This window comes from Cryptotermes secundus, unplaced genomic scaffold, assembly GCF_002891405.2.
Source record: "Cryptotermes secundus unplaced genomic scaffold, Csec_1.0 scaffold699, whole genome shotgun sequence".
NCBI lineage: Eukaryota > Metazoa > Arthropoda > Insecta > Blattodea > Kalotermitidae > Cryptotermes > Cryptotermes secundus.
In genome coordinates, this window is record NW_019738883.1 from 280890 (window position 1) to 304645 (window position 23756).

At 38.5% G+C, this 23756-nt stretch overlaps 2 protein-coding genes across 3 annotated transcripts in view; both read right to left on the reverse strand.

The window, feature by feature from the left end:
- The window catches only part of LOC111871241 (signal peptide peptidase-like 3), a 44789-nt gene extending 37237 nt beyond the window's left edge, over positions 1–7552 (reverse strand). For both annotated transcript variants that reach the window (XM_023864204.2, XM_023864203.2), the window contains exons 1-5: positions 6907–7552; positions 6559–6614; positions 6256–6333; positions 2211–2317; positions 525–644 (exon numbers count right to left, since the gene is read on the reverse strand). In XM_023864204.2, coding sequence (XP_023719972.1) covers positions 525–644; positions 2211–2317; positions 6256–6333; positions 6559–6584 — 331 coding nt within the window. In that variant the 5' untranslated portion in view covers positions 6585–6614; positions 6907–7552. The remainder of the gene's footprint in view (positions 1–524; positions 645–2210; positions 2318–6255; positions 6334–6558; positions 6615–6906) is intronic.
- Positions 7553–7783: 231 nt separating this feature from the next.
- On the reverse strand, positions 7784–23663 carry LOC111871242 (14-3-3 protein epsilon). Its single transcript, XM_023864205.2, has 6 exons — positions 23518–23663; positions 17755–17954; positions 11848–11954; positions 10662–10799; positions 10036–10241; positions 7784–9680 (listed from the first exon to the last, which is right to left on the reverse strand). The coding sequence occupies exons 1-6, from the start codon at positions 23579–23581 to the stop codon at positions 9625–9627; spliced, it is 771 nt and encodes a 256-aa protein (XP_023719973.1). The 5' UTR covers positions 23582–23663; the 3' UTR covers positions 7784–9624.
- Positions 23664–23756: the final 93 nt, after the last annotated feature.

Sequence of the window (23756 nt, forward strand, 5' to 3'; positions counted from 1 at the left end):
ATGGCTTAAAGTTCCTCCCGGAGGACTTGTTCCCTGAATTTTTCCACCCTTAAAAATTCGACAACCTCCGCCGGGTTTGAACCCGTGTACCTTGAGTCATGAGGTGGGAACGTTACCCCTAGACTGCGGAGGCCGCTTTGCCACATGTAAATAAACTGCTAGTATAATGACAACCAGCTAGATAAAAATGGACGTACAGTCAATATCCTAAACGTAGCATACATTAAAAATACCCCAGATGGCCACAAGATGTAGGTGAATAGTCAGTTTAGATCTGAGAGGTATGTCTTAGCGCACATATGTGCACTAAAGTATGTTTCAACATCGAAGATATACATGCCACATACATGGTCTGGGAGTTTCAGAATCCAGTTTTGTTGCATGGAATGAATGAATGAATGTATGTATAAGGGGTGGGCCCTCTCAGCCCTTGCACTGTGACCTACAGTGATCTATTGTGCTTCTTTTGTGGCATGGAACTTGCGTGACAATGACTGTTCCTTATAAAAATACACATCACTTACTTGCTGTGCAGATTGCAAACAACATTTGCATAGAGTCAAAGAAGAAGAACATTACTAGCAGGGAAATAGACGCTCCCAAAGGCAAGCACAATGCTTGCATTGTGTCGAGAGTCTGAACATCTGGAACATGAAAAAAGAAAAAGATAACTAATGGGGATGCCTTTCAGTATGACTGGAGACTTCTCTTCGGTTTTTCTGGGGCTACCCACTTAACTGTTATAAATCCTGTTACACTGGCACTGTAAACCAACTAAACCTAATTCACCAAATGATTTTAGTTAAAAAAATAACTTCTGAGATGAATTCTAGACAAAAAGTTCAGTGCAGTGATTTCAATATTCAGACACAGGCAACTTCAAATATATCGGTCCTGATTTACTTGGAAAGAAAAACAACATTAATATAATTACTTAAAAAGTCATATTAAAAGATTTCATATTGTGAAAATATCACTACTATTGTTGCTCTTTTCAATACAAGTTGGACGTACGAGGGTCAGTCAAAAAGTTCCCGGAATGGTGGTATAGCACTCTAATGGTAGGACATACGGCAACGCTTACCTAATCACCTTCAAAGTAGGACTCTTGTGCGCATAAACACTTGCTCCATCAATCCTGCCATTGTTGGAGGCAGTGGTGGAAGGCTTCTTTTGGAATCTGCCGGAGCTCAGCCGTCACATTCGATTTGATGTCCTCCATGGTTGGAAAACGTGTCCCCTTGAAGCCCGTTTTCAGAGTAGGGAACAGCCAAAAGTCACTCAGAGCGAGATCCGGAGAGTACAGTGGCTGAGTGATGACAGGAATGTTTTTCTTGGCGAGGAATTGCTGCACAAGCAATGTGTGGCTTGGTGCATTATCGTGATGCAGCAACCACTGTCCCTGCCACTTGTCGTGCTGCTTCCTCCAAACCACATCGCGCAACCTCTGCAACACTTGCACGTAGAAATGACCAGTAACAGTACCAAATTCTTGCTCCAACTCCGCAATGGTCATTCTTCGATCACGTCGAATCAGTTGTCGCACTTTTCCAATCATTTCTTCGGTTCTGGATGTCGAAGGTCTCCTGCTGCGCTGGTCATCCTCTAACGTCTCCTGCCCATTCTTAAACCGGGAAAACCAGTCGCAAACTGCAGATTTCTTTAGTGCGGTATCACCGTAAACTTGCTGCACGGCCAATAGCATCTCTGAAGCAGATTTTCCCAATTTGCACACGAACTTGATGTTTGCACGTTGTTCGAACTGCGACATTGCGCCGAATGATCAACACTCACGTCTAATTCAAATGGAACAGTAATGACACTGCACTCTGAAACCTGTCCAGACCTGCTGCGCCTGCAAGCAGACATGCTGAGCTTCCCACCACAACAGTGTGTGCGCTATCTTACTGCTCGTTCTCCGTCTGCAGGGGAATTCCGGGAACTTTTTGACTGACCTATGTACTTGTACAACTATGCTGCAGTGCAATCCCCTAACATTTTCTCCAGGTTTAATATTAGCTCAGCCTAATATTTATGAAACCTGCAAAAAACAATGGGGGAATACAATGTAGTACAGCTGCTGGTTCATCTTACATTAAGAAGAACACCACCACCACTACCACCAATAGCAGCACTATATTTTCCTCTAAATTTTCACGTAACTTCTGGATTGCTTCTTTTTCACTATCTTCTGTATAAAAACAACATACTATTATCACCACCAGGTCCTGTTGTTGCTGCTGGAAGGCCAGTCAAACTCTGTGTTCGTTCCTTCTCCTTTTCTCGTTCGCGGGCCTCCTGCTCCATATTCAATGACCTGTCAAAAATTATATTCTTTATAACAATCACACCACACAAAGGCAATTTTGCACCTAGCACTGTCATGCTATCAAACCTAAGACTATACTCAAAGTAAAAGCCTGAAACAAAACTGAATGGCATACAACTTATGAACCACTTCCCACATAGCAGTTGAACCTTCTCCAAGGCTCTTTAAATGCATCCCATGTATTAGGCATATATTAATTGATACCCCATGCAATAACCAACTGGAAGAAGTGAGTAAAAAGGCACGCTGTTCTCACACGTCCAAATACACGTATATTTCAAACATTTTACATATTTGTTGCTACCAGTAAAGTAAGTGGCTTGATTCCCTCTAGGTTTAACACAATACTTTTTAAACAACATTCACCTGAGAATGGTAGAATATGGACTAATATACCAGTCTGTCTTTACCACTCACAGTTGTTATTGAATGGACTCATGCTCCTGGCCCAGGAAGACATCAATCACAGTGCCAAGTAATCTAACGGACAGGATGCCTCAGCTACTTTAATCTCAACCACACCTTCCAGCAATCTAACCTGTACTCACAGATAAGTCTTTGGCTGTAGAGTCATAACAGCATAATGATTATCTCTCTAGAAGGGGGAATGCCATGATCTCATCCCACAGTACACAGTCATGACAGACAAACTTTACATACTGTGACAGATGGCTATAAGAAAAGGAAATTGCTGCTAGCCAATGTTGTGGCAGACACATTTCCACAGTAAAGAATCAACACACAATAGATCAACTGCTGGAAGTGGTGTTTTCTATGCAGTCTGCACCAAAGCTATCTAATGAGGACCCATGGGAAAAGTTTGTCAGTAGAAGGCAGGAGTCAGCAGTTAGCAGTTTGTTGTGAGTTGCAAGTGGGCAGTGACAGTTCATGCTTGACTGTGACGAATCTCTATTGTTAGCAGCTGCTCCCTAGTGCCAACTGGTAATGACAGAATAACAAACAGAAGATTTTGTGTGTGCTGTAGTTGTAGTGATTTACAGTGTGTGTAAATTAGTGAGACTGTTATACTCGTAATCAATTGTAGGTACCAGTTAAGCACCCAATTAACCAAGTTATCAATTAAAACCCCATGTAGAATCACTAACATATGACAATATGGTTTGGAAGAAAAGCCACTACCAAAATTCAAGGTTAAGTTAAAGGAAAGTTCAGTGTTTTAAGTTGTGGTCTGATTTGTTTAAAGTGCTGACAGTGATGAACAACCAGTGCAACTGAGCAGTCATTCCATCAGTGAATATGGCAGTAATTAAGAGGTACTAAAACGTAGTCACAGTTTCTTACTCAATATCCTCCATTCACCACATATGTGACTCAGCAAATGGATTTTTATAAATTTTACAGAAACTTAGGGAGGAAATAAATATACCACAGCAAGTGCTCCATCTTCAGCAGGAGGAAAGCGTCAGACTTACCATATAGAAAATAATGTTCTGCTATGCAGAGTCAAAGATTAGAAGTTTTGTAGGAAACTTTGTTTTACAAATATTTCTTGCTATATTGGCACAGTTCTTATGAAGAGGCATGTCAGAACATAAGCCTGGAAGGGTTAATAGAAAGGCTTTCCCAGTGGCAGAATTGACAGATCTGGATGCCTAATTACATGGTACAATCTTCTATGATTTGGCCAGTAAAAGTTAAGAGCCCATGTTGCAGGCAGTGTAAACTCAAATATGTCACATATGGCTACAACATGTCAATGTCTTGAAGTCTGAATGACAGCACCCTCATGTGATCCATATAACTTCAAAAGTTTCAAAATTTGAAACAGACTTTTCAGGACACTGCTTTATCACAGGCCATAGTTCTGGCCTCCATCTTCAGGGTATAAGGGTACTCCTCTACTCTGAGGCAGCAGGTTTCTGCAAAATGTTGGTAACATTCCATCAGACTGTATGGTATCGCATCCCAGAAGATAGTAATCTTCTATGTCAGCATCATGAGAACCTCAAATCTTGAATGGCCTTCTGGTAGTTTCTGGTAATCAAGAAGTGGAAAATATCGCTCAAGGACGAAATTCGGAATACAGCTGACCACAGGGGAGACCGGGAGAAACATCACATGCATCAAAAACTATGATCAAGGACGATTATAATTAGCATACACTGAGTATGAGAAGCATCAGACATTATTTCACCAAGTAATCTGTTCCACCACCTTACACAATGAACTGCACATGATGATGGTGTGTTGCCTCATAGCCCCACAGAAGAAAAAAAACAAATATGAATGGAATCATGCTGATCATCAATTTGAGAATGGTGACCCTTACTATAGTATCTGACACAGTGATGGGCAATGAGACCAGCCTATTTGGGGGGGGGGGTACTCTATGGTTTTTGTCTGCAAGAGCGAACTATACCGACTGAGCAACTGCCACTTGTCGGCAAAATTAGTGTCAACTTTTGCAGATAGAGGGTGTTGCACTGTCAGTGCAATGAATCCCCACATCCGTTAATTTCGGTTTTCTAGACCAGAGCCGCTATTTCCTTGAAACAGCTCCTCAATTATCCTCAAGGGGCTGAGTTTGACCCCGCTCCTGACCAACTATTTCTCAGAAAATCTGCTAGTGCTGGGAATCGAACCCAAACCTCTGGATTTGTAGCCAGGAACTTTGACAACTATTCCACAGAGGCGGTCATGAAGTTTCACTACCATGTTCAAAAGACTAGACACTACTATAAGCCAGAGGAATGAAATGCACATCCTAACAGGCTACCTCAGCTCCCCCATACATCTTCATGGCACAGTGCTTACCTAATAAAGCACAGGGTTAACTTTACCTTTACCAAATACAAAATAAATGTAAAATATTTCTCTACTGTGTCACAGCTCCTCTTCAATCCCATGAAGAATCTGATCTATTATATCAGAATTAAAAAAAAATGATCTCCAATAATCTCATCTATGTTAACTTTCAGACAAGAATTCTGGAAATATTTAAGACTTAATAGTAGCAGTTTTATCACATTTTTTCTTTTTTCTGGATAGGTACAATAACAGTCTATACTGTACTGCTATCACAGTTCTTATTTATTGCAGATAGGTTGAATTAATTGGAGAATCTCACAATGTAACATTTTATCTCCTGCTTGGATCAGATCTGTCAGGCTATGACCAATACACAGTAATTTACACCAGAATGCTCATTCATTTAAAACAGATCTTTTGGTTAGAAGTTTTAACAATAGGTGTACCTCTACAACACACTATGTTGCAAGGTCCCAAAGTGTCGGGAAAGAGAGGCCCGCCCCATCCCCACTGTCCAGAAAGGGTTGGAAATAACTCAGTTAGTTGTCAAATAATGTTCCAAGACATATGTACTTCTAAGAAATATCAGTAAAGACAATTTATTGCAGAGAATAATTGTGGCCTTCATTATTTTGCCATAACACATGGCAATGGAACTTCAGTTAGTCTAAAGTTGTTTTCCCACACAAGAAGGTCCATAAATTTACATAATTTTGGATTACGATTGGAAGTCTTCTTTTGTAGCTAATAATTAGGTGTTCATCTACTAAAATGATCACAATTCCTCAATACACTAAAACATGTATGATATTCAAACAACAAAAACTGCATCATTGCTGTGCAAAAATATCCTAAATACCTTCTATGAATGTGAGGAAGACTTTCACCTAACCGCTATACTTTCTAACTGCCTTAAAGAGTATGACTCTGTTCTTGATTAATATGTATATATTCTACACTTTCACTAACTTCAAGCATGCACAGAACATGTACTTAACAACCTCCAAACTTAACACCCAGGAAACCATAATCATAAGACCAATTTATAAGCAGCATTACAATGAAACTGGCAAAACACATGAACAATAACAAGGAAATATGGCACTGCAACATATTTCATGGTTCCTCCAGAGTTTAATTTATAAAAGTCAACTTACCTGAAGCTGCCATATACAATAAGCAGAATGGAGATGAGAAACGTTGAGACCCGCGAAGAATCCATGATGGAGTAAGCCCTAAAGAAAATAACAGTTTTGAAAGCTGAGATCTCAAAGCACTCACCTAATGTACAAACTTAACCTCTCCCTGTCACCCTAATATATCAACACACTTTTTCACTGTAATTATATTTGTTATGTTTTTTCTCCCATTAGCACATCTGTTTTTATGGTAAAAAACTTTAATATTATGATCCCTGAAAATATCTCCTTGCCTCTAACCTATAAAAATTGTGAACTTACCACTGATAATCCACTTGTGTGGCCATTGCAAGGACGGCCCCTGGCGTCGCTAGCACCTGCAATAACCAAGGGTCAATAGCAACAATAAACAGCTGTCATATCCAATTTTGGAGAGACTTTCGAAACACTTTGTGTAACGCATTCATGAAACCAATATCAGCCACATCGCCACACGTTGCACAAATTTCGAATGCTTAAGGCCGTACACACCACCAACGGATTTTTAATAACATGAACTAATTTGCTTCAACATAAATACCAAGTATTATTATATACAGGCTTGTGACATTATTGTTCCCATTTTTATCGTGAAAGTCCTTCACAGTTCCAGATGTGGAATCAACTTACCTCAAACAGAAATCTTCCTCCATAGAGGACTTCTGGTGGCACCCATTTAATTCTTCCAATATCCGACTTAAAATCGCCATGAATTTGTCACGTTTCTAAAACTTTCTGCGAACATGAATATTTCGCAAAGCGTTTCTACACCTAAAAACCAAATTCAGCCATCTTCGTACATTTGATCACGTGAGAAATAGTCCCATATCGATCAGAATTTTCACCATAAATTTATTTCGCAAGTCTATAAATACTTGAAACATATACCAAAATATAATCTTGCTGATTAAAATAAGATGCACCAGAAATTTCACTCTTAATAATCATATGCAAATAAGCCTAACTACGATTGCATTCCTCCGCCACCCACTTTTTGTTTCAATACCCCATTCTTGGGACCGCTTAGGACAATGTGAACTATATACATACACAGCATACATCCCACATCCATAAACCATTTGCATTCCTGTACGTACTGCTCGTCGCTACCACCTTACAAACCTCGCAACAGCGCCCCCCCATCCCCCGCACACGAAAGCAATCAATCGCTCATATGGAACCTTGCAAACCGGAATCCTGTGTGGCGGTTCTTTCATCTATTGGTTTTTATCTCCCACCTCTAGGGCTACCATGGAATTCTAATATATACATATACACACTCACACACACTCTCTCTCTCTCAGGGATCCTCACATACAAGGGTGGATAATGAATAAGAAACTCTTAAGCTTACATAAAGGTCGATTTTTTTTTCTTGTGTCTACAATAGTACACGCCTCCACAATATTCAGATATACGTAACTGGTTAGTGTTTGGTAGCACACTGAACGTTGAAGCAGGCCAGAAAACATGGATTGTGGTGTAGTGTTCAATTCAAAGCCAAGGATTGGGGGTTTATCAAGTTTCTTTAACTGTAATAACCATTACATAAATGCAACCTTTTGCTATGTCTCTTCAGATTTACAAAATAACCACGCTCATTTTTGACACCTAAAAGAAGAAAAAACACTGAAAATATGTCCAACAAATTTCCAAAATAATGTACACTTGCATCTCCTATGTATACCAACAGAATTAAAATTACATCTCAATATTGTGAGACACAATTATTTCAAATTGTAAGCGAAATTTCACTGAAAAAAGAAATGTACCACACAAAGTAGTGGTCAGGCATCCAAAATCAATGCAGTATGAAGATTTCTTCATAATATGATCATCATGGGTTCACAACTCATTCTAGGGAACTGCCCCAAGAGATGAGCAGCTGGTGAGTAGTAATGTCAGGGGACCAGACTTCAAACCAGGTAACTCAAACCTTCTGATGATTCCACTCAAAAGTCAATGGGCCTTCCCCTGCTAATGGTGTCTTGGGAATAGTCCATGGATTTAAAACCAACAAAAATGTCGCCGAAGCAGTGCCTGTAGTCTCAGCTACATTTTATTCTACAGCACTTAACATATTTTCTCTTGCAAATTATGTGGAAATTGTAACAAAATATCAAATTCCTTAAAATCAATTCTGCTTACAGTAGAAAATGGTTAAAAATCCATGGACATCAATGAGATCTAAATAACACGAGGAAAGACAAGGCTGCCACTAGACATCCCTCATGACAAAAACAGAAGTATCACACACAGAAAACTTCTACAGCACAAGAGAAATATCATTTTAGCTTAACCTTTTTTCAGCCTAAAAATATCCTGCACTAACAGATTGTTATGTGCTTTGTTTTGTATTTTTGTATTGCTGTCAAGTAAGAAATCTGATTAGCATGACTTAACACAAGTCAGGCAACACAAAAATTAAGCTGAGGTATCAACTCCAGGGCTGAGCTGAAGATTGGGGGTGAGGGAAGGGGGGGGGACATTCCTCTATCAAACTACTACAGAAACCCTCAGGCAAATACCTTTATAAACTAGAGGATGTGTTGGTTCCGTTAAGTACCAATAAATTATTACACTCAACCCACAGAACTTCTCTAACAATAGGGGACATTTAAAATGGTGAAGGGAGGCCATTTGCATATAATACTCACAATAATACATTTCCGACAGAAAAATAAACAGTTTTAACAACTTGCTCATTGACTGGAATGATTGCTAGGAATTACATAAAAAAAAACTGCAGTGGTGACAAAACATACAATGACCTACTTATCTGAGAAGGTGTCAACCCCAGAAAGAATGTTTTTACTATAGGTGGAAAATATTTCATTTCCCTTAACCCTGCGCATGCTCAAAAAGAAGCTATATGATTTGTTAATACTGCTGCAACATAGTGCGAATTAATTAGCCAACTCCCAACTTCTCTTTACAAAAACTGAAATGCTGTCATGTGGACACGGAAAAGAACTTGGAAATGTAATCGGTGTATTTATCACTTTAATAAAAGTGGTGGTGAAATTAATTATTAGCAGTGTTATTTTGGAACCCCCCCCTCATGCCCCAAACGACCGAGCAAGCAGTCATATTACAGAAACCTCCCCCACGGAACATTTGTAATATTTTATTCATTTTAATATGTTGTGATTTGTGTCCATGTTCACTAAGCCATCATTCCGTCCGTCAGTTTGTGGTAGATTTCATGCGAACGGTTTTGGCCACCGAAAAAAAACAAGGTGAAGATGTTTTCTTTTCAAGTTTTACGTTGTTGCTTGTTTGTTGTTTACGACGTTACGTGGGTGTTGTTACGACGTTACGTTGTTACGATTGTTTTACGGCAGAGAGTTACGACACATCTTGGTCTTCCACATCCTGCAACTGTTCCTTCTGCTCTGTTTCACCTGCAAAATGAAATTAAAATGTTAGAAGAAAATACCTCCAGTAGAAACTACTCTATACTGAGCAATTAGAGTTTGTTTTAAATACTTAAATACAGTAAAATCCCCATTTAAAATGTACTTTGCAGCAAGTGGGCTAAAGAGTACACATTAAAGAAACTTAACTATGATATATTTGAGTTAAGGTCACAGGAATTTGTCTTCAAACATGGAAACAAAAAATTAACAATATTACATACACTGCATGATTTATGTCTCCAAACTTTTAACTGGGAAAAGAAAACATACAGAAATGTGGAAGGTGGGGGAGGACAGGTAGCAGTGACAAGTTGCTGGCCAGTCATGTCCTGAATCATACCATCTCCCTGCATGTCAGAGGTCCAGAGTGTGAGGTTGTCTCGAAGGAGCTGCATGATGAGTGTAGAGTCTTTGTAGCTCTCCTCACTCAAGGTATCTAGCTCTGCAATTGCATCATCAAATGCAGCTTTAGCCAGTCGGCATGCCCGGTCAGGCGAGTTTAAGATCTCATAGTAGAACACTGAGAAGTTTAAAGCAAGACCCAGCCTAGATGGCAAAGAGAACATAAGCATAAGCAGAACATACAGCACGTTCATTTTCAACTGACTTGTTCAATAATGCCTGTGTAACAGCTATGGGCGTTCAACAAATTATCAATTACAGAAAAAAAATCAGACATCATTAGAAAGAATGTAATACTGAAATTTTCAGCAATTCTGATAATTAAACAACAAATCCTAAAGTAAAATACAACTGAGAGTTTCAGCCACTTCAGAAATGATGATTTATGTAATGTGCATCATAACCTTGTTACTCTCTTATGGAAGATTCTTGGTAGACACGAAACACCTCTTCTACATTTTTTCTGAAAACAACTGGAACAGTAGGCGGGTGGCATTTTCTGAATCTCAAAACTTTATGATGTTGACTGAAATAAACAGGCAACCGAGTAAATAATCTGCTTACCTAATTGGGTGTGTGGGTGGGAGTTCCGTCATGGCAATGTCACTTGCTGCTTTGTATGCGAGCAGTGAATTCTCTGCAGCTTCTTTCCTGTCATTGCCCGTGGCAAACTCTGCTAGGTATCGGTGGTAGTCACCCTTCCTAAAATATCAGACCAAAATGAATAAACTATTACATACAAATAAATAATATCCTCTGGAAGAAAATGTACTGTCTGGCTAAAGGAAGTTGGAAGGTACATCAAACTTAAGAAAGAAAACACCTACAAATTCAACTAACCTCTATTTATGTTAATTCCCAACAATTTTAACACTGACCAAAAGTCAAAAACATAATGTCTGTAAATAATGCTGTTCTGCACAGTTTTACAAAAAAAANATACTTCAACGTAGCAAGGGCTTATGACTCTTCTTTCTCCAAATTATTGTGGCAATAATATGACTTCTCTTCTGCTATGATGTAATGGTAGAGACAGAAATGCCAGAATAACTACTTATCAGATGTAACTGTGTACTAAAGCAGGTCATACCGTGAAGTAGTTCTATTTGTTTTATATATTTCTAAGAAGTATTTCAATAGTTTTCTCATAGTGGAAATACAGCAACATGTTATGAAAATTACTCAAAAGATTACTGCCATCTGTTCTTGCAGATGGAGCAGACTAAATTCTATTATGGCTGTAAGACATCCAGTAAGGAATTCACAATGTTTTGAGATGGTAATGTTCATTCTCTCTTGCAGGAAGACTTTGAGAATCCTAAAAAGTACGCTGGTGTATAAAGGCAATTCTACTTTAACAGAAATTGTAACTCATGACTAACTTTAATCCTAATATCCAAATCATCTTCAAAGGAAATATGGCTAAGGGTGCAATATGAATTTACTTTGAAGTGACAATTATTTTGACAATCATGAAATATAGTGTTCATAAATATGCATCTTTTTAAAATACTTTCATTCTGGCATTTACTTCAAACTGCCTTTATGAACTATGAAAATGTCTGAAGCACAGAACACATGCCAACACTACACAAACACAGAAACTGCACTGTTTATAATTTTGGTTACAAACAAAATAGCCTTGAAACAACACCAAATAACAGCAGAATATTCTATAACCTGAGTGTAGTAGTTGTTGAAAGGTCATAATGCAATATTTTACACTGTTCATTCTGGAAACAAATCTTACATTTTGTAGTAGAATACTCTCGATTCACCAGTTGAGGCGCAGGGAATGAGATGTTTAACCAGCACACCCAAGATGTCAGAGCAAATGTCTCGCAATTCCTTCTCCACCTTCAAGAACAATGAATTTACATACTGGTTAAAAAAGTCAACTACAAATATTGGGAACAAGCAGCTGTGTGATGTCCTTTGAGAACATTTATTTAAGGAAAATATTTACCATATATATTCGTTCTGATGCTGAAAAATCGCTTATATAACAGATTAACTTAATGTTTTATGTAAAATATCACTGTAAGAGGAATTTGGTGACCAGTCTCTTTAGGCCATTTGTAATCTGGTAGTGTTTATTAAGTCTGCCTGGTCCACTAGATCCCAAGAAACAATATGAAAACAATTCAATGGATTTTAATGAAATCTGATATTACAGAATTTCATGAAAAACTGTCATACCATTTCAATTTTCATTTCATCAGACATGTTTAACAATGACTTTACATGAAGACCTACACACTTTTGAATATGTATTGTAAGATTATGTTTTTACTTGTTTACTTCATTACATGAAAGCAACTCACATGCAAGTAAAACCTTAAGAGTACTGTAAACTTTCACAAACCAATATTTGTTTGTTACACTTTTATGTTTCAGACCCTTTCTATGGAATTCTCCTACATCTTATATGCTCAAGGTGTAACAGGGTATGTACGAGTTCTCTCAAGTAAAGTGTCCTTCAGCTCTTTCCCTAATCAAAGCACAAAAACAAACATTACTCCTTGTCTACTATCAAACAATATCAGTAACAAATCCATATCCCCTTTCTGAATAGTCATTTAATGTGAGATGGAAACAGCAGATCTTTCAGAAATCTCCAACTCTTTTTGGTAGCAAAAACTAAACGAAGAGTCTGACAGTGCATTCTGTAATCCTAATATTACGGATACTTATGGAGAAGTTTTTGGACACTGCTGACTTTAAATTGAACATTCCCTACGAAACAAATCTGGAAAAGGGAATGGAGATTTTCATTCTCCTCAACCAAGAATATGTAAATGAAATACACAATGTACAGTTTATTGCTAGATTGGTTGCCACAGCTGATATGGCATGATTCTCATATAGACATGTCACAGAAGCTGATAATTCATAGTACACTTTTCAACTGCAGGTGAACTTCCTATGGGCAGTACCTCAACTCAGCTGGTTAGTCACCTGGCTTTCCATTGATGCAGCCTGGGTTTGACTGCTGGTCAGGTCATGGGATTTGTGATGAACAAGGCACTGGGTCAGGTTTCCCCTGGCAATTCCTATTCCACCAACTACTCCTATTCATTAATCGCCCTATTATCAGTGCTACAGTCTTGACTGTTAGCATCATTAAATTAGGAAAAAGACACCCTCTGCTCTTCCAAGGAGTGTGTATGATTCACACTCTTTTCTTCAGGGTTCCAGGCAAATAAGCCACAAGGACATAAAAAAGGTTATGGCAGAGGTCACAATCCTGGACTAGTTCATCAAAGATTCCATCTGATGCATCTATACAACTGTCTGCAGTGTGCATCATTGCATTACCTCATATCAATTTTTTCTTTGCCACTCAGTTCATTGGGGGGGGGGGCAAACCTCACATAATGTTCAGAATCTACCACATCATAAAGAAACATGGGCAAAATTCTCCACACACACTAAATGCACACCAAATCCAACTTTTTAAATCATGCAATGGCACTTCATGAACAGCACAGGCACTTCCTGTGCTTCAGTATATGCTATTGTGGCTTTTTACATTACCAAAGTGAACCATGTCTTTTCAGAAGAAAATGTACGCTCTGGGTCATGAAGTTCCTTGAATACAAATTCCTGAAACCAATAACAGTGCAAAATTCCTGCTGGATACTTTCAAGGCAGAAAACCATGCACAACTGCATTTTGTAACCTTAGCAACTCCGTACCAAAGTGGGCTGTAGTTTTGGCCAACCCACAATGAAGCGGCATAAGATGCAACAACTTCTTTCGTCTAGCCTCTAACCAAGTACTGACATCACCTAAGTTTTCTTCATTCAGTAAGTCTTTTTACAGGATTTTTATTTGAATAACACTGATCCCACAACATGCCATTTTGTTATGATTTTGTAAACTGTTACTTTACATAACACTGTACTTTGAGGTTACTTCCCACAGAACATTTTACAGCATTACTACAATGAAGAAAACTGTAAAAAGGTATCATATATGAATACTTTGTGTTCAACACCACATTTACCAACAATTAAAACAGTACATGTACAAGATTTGACAATTTAATTAACGGAATGGCTTCAGTGTGTTGCTGGGGTGCTGAGTCAGGCAAACTCATGCACCCAAGCACGTTTGGACAGGTTCCGATCTGCATTTACGTGAACTACTGACTAAATGAGTTGTTCATTCCCAAGCAGCAGAGGAAGAAGTATGTGTCCGTGGTATACTGTTGGCAGAAAAATGAGTGCCAAGAATCTCAAGCAGAGGATAAACATAAAAGTTTTGTGTGAACATTGGTAACTGTGTTAGTGAAACATTAACACTATTAATAGTGGCTTATGCTGAATATGCTATGAAGTAGTCGAGGGTCTTTGAATTGTATAGGTGGTTCAAGGAAGGGTGAGAAGATGTGCAAGGTGACCCAAATGGGCAGCCAAAAACACAAAGAACAGATACAAATGTTGACAGAGTACAAAGAAACGGTGAATTAACAGTGTTATTTGGAAGAGTTGACAAGGTTAAGGGAATGTGTTTGGAGGAAAAGGCCTGAACTATAACCTGACAAGTGGATTCTCTACAATGACAATGCCCCTCAACACGATGTGTTCAGAGTTCACAAGTTCCTGGCTAAGAAATCCATTACAAAAACGGACCATCCACTTTATTCACCTGACTTAGCCCCCTGCGATTTTTAGCTCTTTCCAAAATTAAAAAATTCCCTGAAGGGACAAATATTTTGTGACATTTCTGGCATCCAAAGCAACGTGGTGTTACTACGAGGTATTTCAAAAAACGATTTTCAAGACTGTTTCCGGCAGTGGCACCATCGTCTCACAAAGTGCATAGCTTCGTAAGAGAGTATTTTGAAGGTGACAGGAGCCGCTAGCGTGCAGGTAAGCAAATTTTGCTTTCACAGGGCCATTCTGGAAATTAAATTGTTGCACCTTGTATATGTCTGACAGACAACTCAAAGCCGAACAGGCAGTGCCAGTGATGTACGCCTGCAAGAGTTGGGTGGCCAGAAGTGTACATGAATTGGCAAACAAATTTCTAGCTGGCCAGTCTGAAAATAAATTGCACTCCCTGTATTACAGAAAATAGACAAGAACATTCTTTTCCTGGAATAAGAACTTGAGTGACATAGTCCTTAGGTTTGGAAGGTACAACAGTCATGATTATCTGATCTAAACAGGACCAATAGGTGGTCAAATTAACAAAAATGTCAAATAATAACAAAAACAGGGTAATTTAAATGGACGTAATGAAAAATGGTTTTCAATTAATTACATGCAGCACAATGTAAACAGAACATACAGATCAGATAAAGTGGAATGCTGGATAACCAAAGGTTGCATAATTGGGATTCTACTGGCAAATTTATGTTTACAACATACAGTGAAACCTCGCTTAATGAGCATAATTCGTTCCAGAATCTTACTCATAATGCGAAACACTCGTTAAGCAAAACAATTTTCCCATATAAATTAATGTAAAATACGATAATGCGTTCCACGCTGAAAAAATGCTAACATTTTATATATAACGTTTATTCAAAGAAAATTATATATACATTGTTAAGGAGCGTGAATCATCTTCATCTTTTCTTCTATGCGGAATGAACCAACCTGGAATGCGAATTTGATTTGCAGAAAAAAAATCGAAATAATTAGTTTATTATTTATGATACATATCTAATTCTTTTTTACTAGAAAGCTGTCTAGAGAAATTTGTTTTTGCCGATGCTTCAAAATTTGGTGAAAATGCGACACAGCATTATCATTAAATAAATTTATAGCGCACATAGCCACTGCCTTATTGGGGTGATTTCTCTCAATGTACGATGCAACAGTTTCCCATGCTTTCAGCATTTCTCTTATTGCGCCAGAAGATTGTTGCTTTGCTGTTACCTTCTTCTCCTCCTCCTCTGACAAACTCTCCTCCACAACTTCTTGCTGTGAAACACAATGCAACTCCAAATTGCTGATGCAGCCCGAGTGTATGTGCATGCTAGATCAGCCATGCTCACACCTTGTCCTTGCTTTTCAAAGATTTTATGTTTCATTTCTACGGTTATTTTTATTCTCTTATGGCTGTCTTTTTGCAAGGGTTACTGAACTTTGCACAAAAAAAAATCACAAATAATATGTCTGAACACAAGTTTGGAAAAATGTGTGATCACAAGCGACACTAAGATGCTAGTGGAACGAGTGCTAAACACAGACTGATGCAGCAAGCGCACAATCTGGGACTTCCCCTCTCGTCACTCATTATGCGAAATGTCGCTCATTAAGCAAGTCATTTTTTACAATTTGTTTTGCTCATTATGCGAATTACTCATTATGAGAGGTGCTCGTTAAGCGAGGTTCCACTGCACATATATTTGCAAGCAAATTCACCGCCTAATATTTTGTGTCCTACACAAAACAATTTCACCAGCTGTTTTGTCCAGATCTCTAAAGGGAAAAAACAAGTGCCCGACAAAGTGTTCTTGAACAATATTTGAACATAAGGATAAAACTGAACTTTAAGATATTATATAATAACGCAATTCATGATTTATATAGGCCACTTAGGATTGTGTAGGCTAGTCAAATCTAGAAGGCTTAAGACAGATCTGAGCATGTGTGTGGGGTGGGGTGGGGGGCGCCCAGGGACAAACACAAGAATTTTGTGGAAACCTTGAAAAACAAAGGCCTGGAAGATGAAGGAGATGGGTTTATGTTCAGAGGCTCCTAAACATATGTTTGGGTAATTCCTTGGTAACGTTTATGTCTCTCTTGAATCCTAAGAGCACAAGACATTTCTAGAAAGTAAGAAGTGTGCCAAACAATGTTTTATTCAGATTTTACTTTAATTATAAATTTCTGCTTCCAAATATGAGGGACTAGTTATTTCTTTTTCCCATCTACATTACATCCAACTGCAGATAAATCAAAGTTAAATACACACCAGGCATATTCCCTGGCCATAAGTGGGTCCTTCACTTAGTTAATTTCAGTTATAAACTACAATTTTAACAAAATGTGATTTCCTACAAGAATAACCGGCAGCCAGGGTGGACTTCACCCAACCTCTACCCACAGACCCCTCCCAAGCCTGTTCAACAGCAAATTCTACCGTAAGCAGCCAGAGGTACTATGTAAACATGATTATATAATCTGTGAAAGGATTAATAAAAATTCTCTTCGTGAAGAAATCTACTGTTATTGTCAGTAAATTGTAGAGCCTCAAATTTCATATGGCTTAAGCTGCTTTAAAAGCACTGTGGGCTTTACAAGCCTGGTGAATCTCGTAGACTACGTGCCACAGTTCACCAAATTAATAGAACATCTTACATTTGGAAAATAACTCTCAGGCTTGCTTCCATGCATGCCCCCCCTCAAACCATACACATAGATATACCACAATGAAAAATATTGTGGACTGGATAAGGAAAGCCAAGAAATTCTCACTGTAACACAGTATCACACATTTGTGCTCGCCATATTCAACAAAATTCAAAATGTTAAAGAATGTCAATCTCAATATTATGTAAGAAGTGTGAAAAAATTATACTTATTAGTATTAAGATTTATTTTTGATGGGCAAGGTACAAGATCAATGGGTGGCTCCCATTGCAGCCAAATTATATTATGGGTATTATGTAACAGAAAGAATTATTTCAGTGCATTACCTGTGATCTGTATGTTCGGATCATCTCCAATTTCTCCTCAGCACCTTTGTTTTCCTCTTTTTGTTCAATGGAGCTGATTATCCTCCAGCTGGCCCGACGAGCTCCAATGACATTCTTATAGGCCACGGACAGAAGATTACGCTCCTCAACCGTCAGCTCCACATCCAGTGATGCTACTTTCTTCATTGCCTCAACCATTTCTATAAAAGGAAATACTGAAAATTGTACAGAATATACACCAAGAACATGGTGAAGCTCAATACAATCTCAGCATTCAGACTTGACAAAGATCCCTCCAAAAACTGACATCAATGTCACTTATAAGGTGGGTTCTGAAGCTGTCCCCTAAAACCTGCTTTACAGAGGATCCATTGTACATCACATCAATTCTGCACAAACTGCTAACACATGGCAAATACACAAAAGAACTTCAGTCACACTGGAATCATATATGCCTTAAAGCTGAAACTGTAACAAATATTCAAACACATCTGCAAGCTTTGATCACGTTCTTAGATGAACATGTTTACCTGTATACATGAGCAAACAAGTGATGTCACATTTTTGGTCATATTTTGGGTCACCCTAATAATCAACACTGGTCCACCTGCGGTATCTCAAACACGCAGCTGGGAATCACTGGTATTGTGTGTTCGCGTGTGAGAGGAACAGAATGCTCTCACATATGAAGCACAGAACTGTTTCACATTGGTACCACTGCTGCCTTTGTTACACTGAACTTGTCCATGTCCCATATATTGATTTAGTAATTTATGTTTGCAGCTGATATCAATCTCCAATAGGAGGACATTCCTTAGATGAAATGTTCAGAGATTCAAAGAGGAGAGAGTGGCCATTCAATGAGCATCATATATACAGGGCTTGCTGGTACACGGAAACATCACAAGTCCTTGAGTATGTACGAATTAAAACACATACTCCATTATGAAGGAGACAGGGATTTTACTGTCCTTTGTAATATGCATATCTGGTCTTAATGTTCAATTATGGCAGACACATTATTTATAAACAAAAACTGTGTGGGATAAACTGCACTGAGGCGTAAATTTATTCTCTCCTGCATTTAATTAAACATACACCACATCTGGAAAATGCTTCACATTATGAGATGTACTTTGTAACATACCAACTTTTTAACAAAGCATAACTTTAAGAACTGAATGCCACTCCAGCATAGACACACATTTTTAATGGTTATAACAGGTCAGGTCAGACCAAAATTATATTCACCCAAAACTTTCAATTATGATATGACCCAACAACAAATTAAACAAAGCAAATAAATTACTTTGAAACAGGTACAATGACAAGCAGACCACTGAGATGTGCATGGGAAGCATCCCATTCATATCAGTTTGTATCACTCACTGCATGGCCAACTGTCATTCCACTAATGTATGTGTATTAACATCCAGCGAGCAGTTCCTCTGATGAGTCTGTTGATTGTTATTGAACACACACACAAAAAATGCAAACCACATGTGACAACCAAGGTTTATGCCAACAACCACAAAATTATGTGTACTGCCATTTTTAAGCAAAACTTACTGATTCAATTTTGCTCTTTCATTAAATGCTCTTAATCAGAGACTAATTTTTAATGTACACCTTCAAAGCCATCTTACTCCAACAAGATATACAGTAGGTGCCAAAATAAGCAGTACTGAAACTCGGGCATCTCGAACGTGCATGTGCGTTTGTTGACGGGGCATAGCTCCAGCCGCAAGTGTTCCCAGTAGTGAAAAGGTAGTTATGTTGTGCAGTTGTTGGAAATGGGTCTGTCGACAGAGGAAAAAGTATTCATAGTTGAGTATTATTTCCGTTCATATGGAAGTGGTCGCCAGACAACTCGTTTCCTTGGCTTTGAGAAGCCAGATGTTATTGTCCAGAAACCACTACATAGTACACGTGTGATGATATGGTGTGCCATCTCAGCACACAGTATATTAGGCCCCTATTTCATTGAGGATGAGGAAGGCGGACATGGTGACTGAACCATTTCTTCAGGGTCTGAGAAGGTTCTGTCATGCAAGGGGCCTTCACATGAATAGACAGTGGTATCAACAGGTCGTCTTTTCATTTCAGTACTGCATTTTGGCGCATACTGTACTTCTGTTCGAATGCGTCATATTAAGAAGGCAGACTAGCATTTTCAAATTACTTCAGTAACCACACTCCTTAAGCCTTTCATTGTACAGCAGGCCAGTTTTCATGCTAAATGCGCCTTTTACCACATTTTTTTTTTGTTTTGTACTTTTAACAGTTTGTGTCTTTATTGTTAAGGGACTAAGGAAAACCAAAGAAATTCCATGTCAGGATAGTTGATCTCTGGGCTGAGATCTGAACCTGGGAGCTCCCAAGTATAAAGCAGGAATGATAACCACTCAACTGTGAGATTTGGTGTTAATATAATAGATTCCTTCAATTGCTGTTGAGTGATAATTCAGCTAACTCTGCACTTTCATGCAGCTCTGTTCACAATGTCCTTAATTTAAAATAACGTTAAAATCATAATAAACTGCTATGTTTAACTTTATTCATTCTGGCCCATCACACCAGTTAATTATTATAATATGATCTGACAACACCATCCAGTGCGACTCAATATATATTTATATAATGCCTTTACATGTTTTGGTCAGTTATGACCATCTTCAGAAGGCAATAACATGTTAGGGAACTACTACTTTTAGATAGATCATAAGTTAAAAATATATTATTAATGTTCTTAATATTTAAACATAAAGCAACTGTAGCCGACGTGGATAAAGGAAAGACTACGGTCACAATATACGAACAAGATCTAGACAAAAAAAGTAAACTCTTTCATTAAAAGTAAACACATTATAGAATTATAAATGGACCTTACCAGAAGAAAATGCAAAGAACAGCTCAAAATGTCTTAAGGCAATGTAAAAACAAAATAGACCCAACAAAAAGAAAATACATATTACAGATGAACCCACAGGAACCCAAGTTAAAAGCAAAGATTAAAATACACAAACCACTGGTAATGCTTGCTAACATTCACTCCAAAATCTTCTGTCTCCTCTTGTACTGCCTAAAAACATAAAAATTTGAATACTGTCATGTATCCTGGTAACACAACAAGTAATTAATGGGTTCCAGATTAGACGAATGGATTTACTTCATACACACCAGGTGGAACTACAATTAGTTGTAGCACCATCTTACTGCAACTATAACAACACTCTAAAGGTTACTGTAACTACATCACATAAAATAAATACTTCTAACTTCTGTTTGCCTTTTGTCTTCTGTTGGGCAGCTCTCTCCCTGAGGTAGGTTTTGGTCAAATCATACAGAGATCACCTCCTTCAACAGTAGAGTTATCACGTTCTTTGCTGTTACTGTTGTGTGAACAGGAATGTTTCTGTATGTTGCCTAGGAATCGATATGACTCTGTATGCAACGCATTGCTTCTTCAGTTGTATTCACTGCTGTGGAAGAATGTTCCAACAATTTGCCATCCAGCAGCGGCACCTTCTGTTGCCACAGGAATGTGCTCAGTGAAGTCCCGCCCAACAGATGGGCATTTTGCAGCTTTCAGGCGTCATGTCACAATATACAAAATTATAATTTTGTTTGTGGTTCTGTATGAGAGTGAAACTTGGTCTCTGACATTAAGGGAGGAACATGGACTGAGGGTGTTTGAGAATGGGGTGCTGAGAACATTTGGGCCAGAGATGAAGAGCTGGAACAGTGGAGAAAAGTGAATAATGAGGATGAGATGGGCAGGAGATGTAGCATGGATGGGGGCAAAGACAAATGCATATAGGATACTGGTGGGGAAAGCCAGACAGAAAGAGACCACTAGGAAGACCAGCATGCAGGTGGGTGAATAATATTAAAATGGATCTTAAACGGGATGGGATGGGCTAGATCGATCTGGCTCAGTACAGGGACCAGCTTTTATGAACACAGTACTGAACCTCTGGGAAGTTCTTGAGTAGCTGCACAATTGGCAGCTTCTTAAGAAGAGCCCAGCTCCATGAAGTTAGTATTTGTCAGTGCTTAACTATAACTGGCTGTTTTGCTCTTACCAAGCATTTTAATAAACTAATGATCTGAACTCTATTATTCCTACATGACTATAAGCGCCCCGCTGGCAATCATTATCAGGGTTATTGCTGGAGCCTTCTCAGCTTCCACAGCAGTACTGTGTATACTTCAAAAGTCCCCTATTTGTTTATGGAGTGAGAACAGAAGTACTTAAAATTGTCTGGTCCAATAAAAATGAACTGGTAAAACAGAGCTTAACAAGACAGGTATCAGAATTAAAATTTGAAGGAAAGAGACCTATGGGACAACCCAGAACAAGATATCTTACCCAGGTATTGGAATACATCAGTCAGTGAAGTTATGGTAAGAAATCAAAAAAGAATTAAATGGCTGGAGACATTTCAACCATTAATCCTTAGAGAACAGAGACAATCCTATGTGAGAAGATTAGTTAACACTGTCCACAGTAATTTTTTAAATAAACCAAAATACGCAACATCCTAGTTTATCTTTCACAAGTGGCCGTGTAATTATAAATTTAAACATGGTTATGAATATTGATTTTCATAATAAGGCATCCCTATTTCACAAGCCTTTTAAGTCCACGTGCATGCTATAAATTGTTCATGACAGAGGGGTGGTAGAATCACTACCCTGTTCCAGTTGTGTGTGCCTGTAGAACTGCAGAGAAAAAGAGATACAAGATGCAGGAGAGCAGTTTTTGCTTTGGCCCATAGGTAGACAGCCAGGCAGACAAGGGTAGGGTAGGGTAGGGCAATGCACAGCAAGCTTGGCAGATCAATACTTAGTCAGCACAGGGAGATCCCCACCCCCTCCAGTTGCCATGGTAACAAATTGTTTGCCCTGAGTCTTGCTGGCGCCTAGCCTTGGCTGTGTGCTACTCAGACAGGATGTGATGTCACATTTCCACCCCTCCTTCCACATTTGTAGCAGATAACACCAAAGAATCCATATCACCTATCATGAAGGTTCTGATGTGTTGTAGTACACAAAACGTAATCCCACAAAATCTCTACAGCTGAGTTAGAATGCATACTTGTTACATGACTGTACTAAAATATTAAACGTACAAGCATAAATACTAACTTAATATTTCTATAACGAAAACTGGCAACACTGGTAATATATTTAAGTAATGCCACTCCCACTTGCAACTTGTTGGGTACTTTGACCATCATGAGCGTCATATGCTAAAATATAATGCAAATAGGCGTTTCTAAATACGAACTGTAACGAGGAGTTTAATAGCCTTTCATTACTACAGTAACGTTCTTGCAGCTTACCTGTAGGTCTGCTATGCATACGCATTTTGCCAAGTACATTAAATCTTAAACACGATTTTATTTGAAATATTTTTTTTGCAATTTAAATGATAAACCCTATCACTCCTTTACATTTCGCCGATGACGCATCGATCTTTTGGGCCTGGCCCGAATCATTCGATTCCTATAAATTTCCTTACAAGAAGTCTGCAACTACTAATTATATCTACCCATGAGTGTAATTCCATGTTACGCCCATGCTTATGTTTCAATTCCTCCTACACAAACTCCTAGCATATCAGAAATAGTTATGTATTCGAATACTGATGCTGTCATACGGTCAGTGGCAGCGTCAAATCATTCAACCTGAAGTCGGCTATTTTATAACACATATATTTCGATATCTAGGGAATTTTATACAAAATTCAAAGCTTACCATCATATCGTTCGGCTTGCTCCGCCAGTTTTGCTTTGTAAACATTATCCTCTCTTTCCGACATGACGGATGAATTGGGATTTCACACGCAATGCACAAGACGACCACTATTAGAGACACAACTAAGATGGCCGCGCCCGCCAACACTGAAAGTAGTTCGCCTCAAAGGAACGGTCCATTTGTGTTCATCCGCCAATTACGTCACAGATATGGCTAAGAATATTTTCACTTATAAAAGT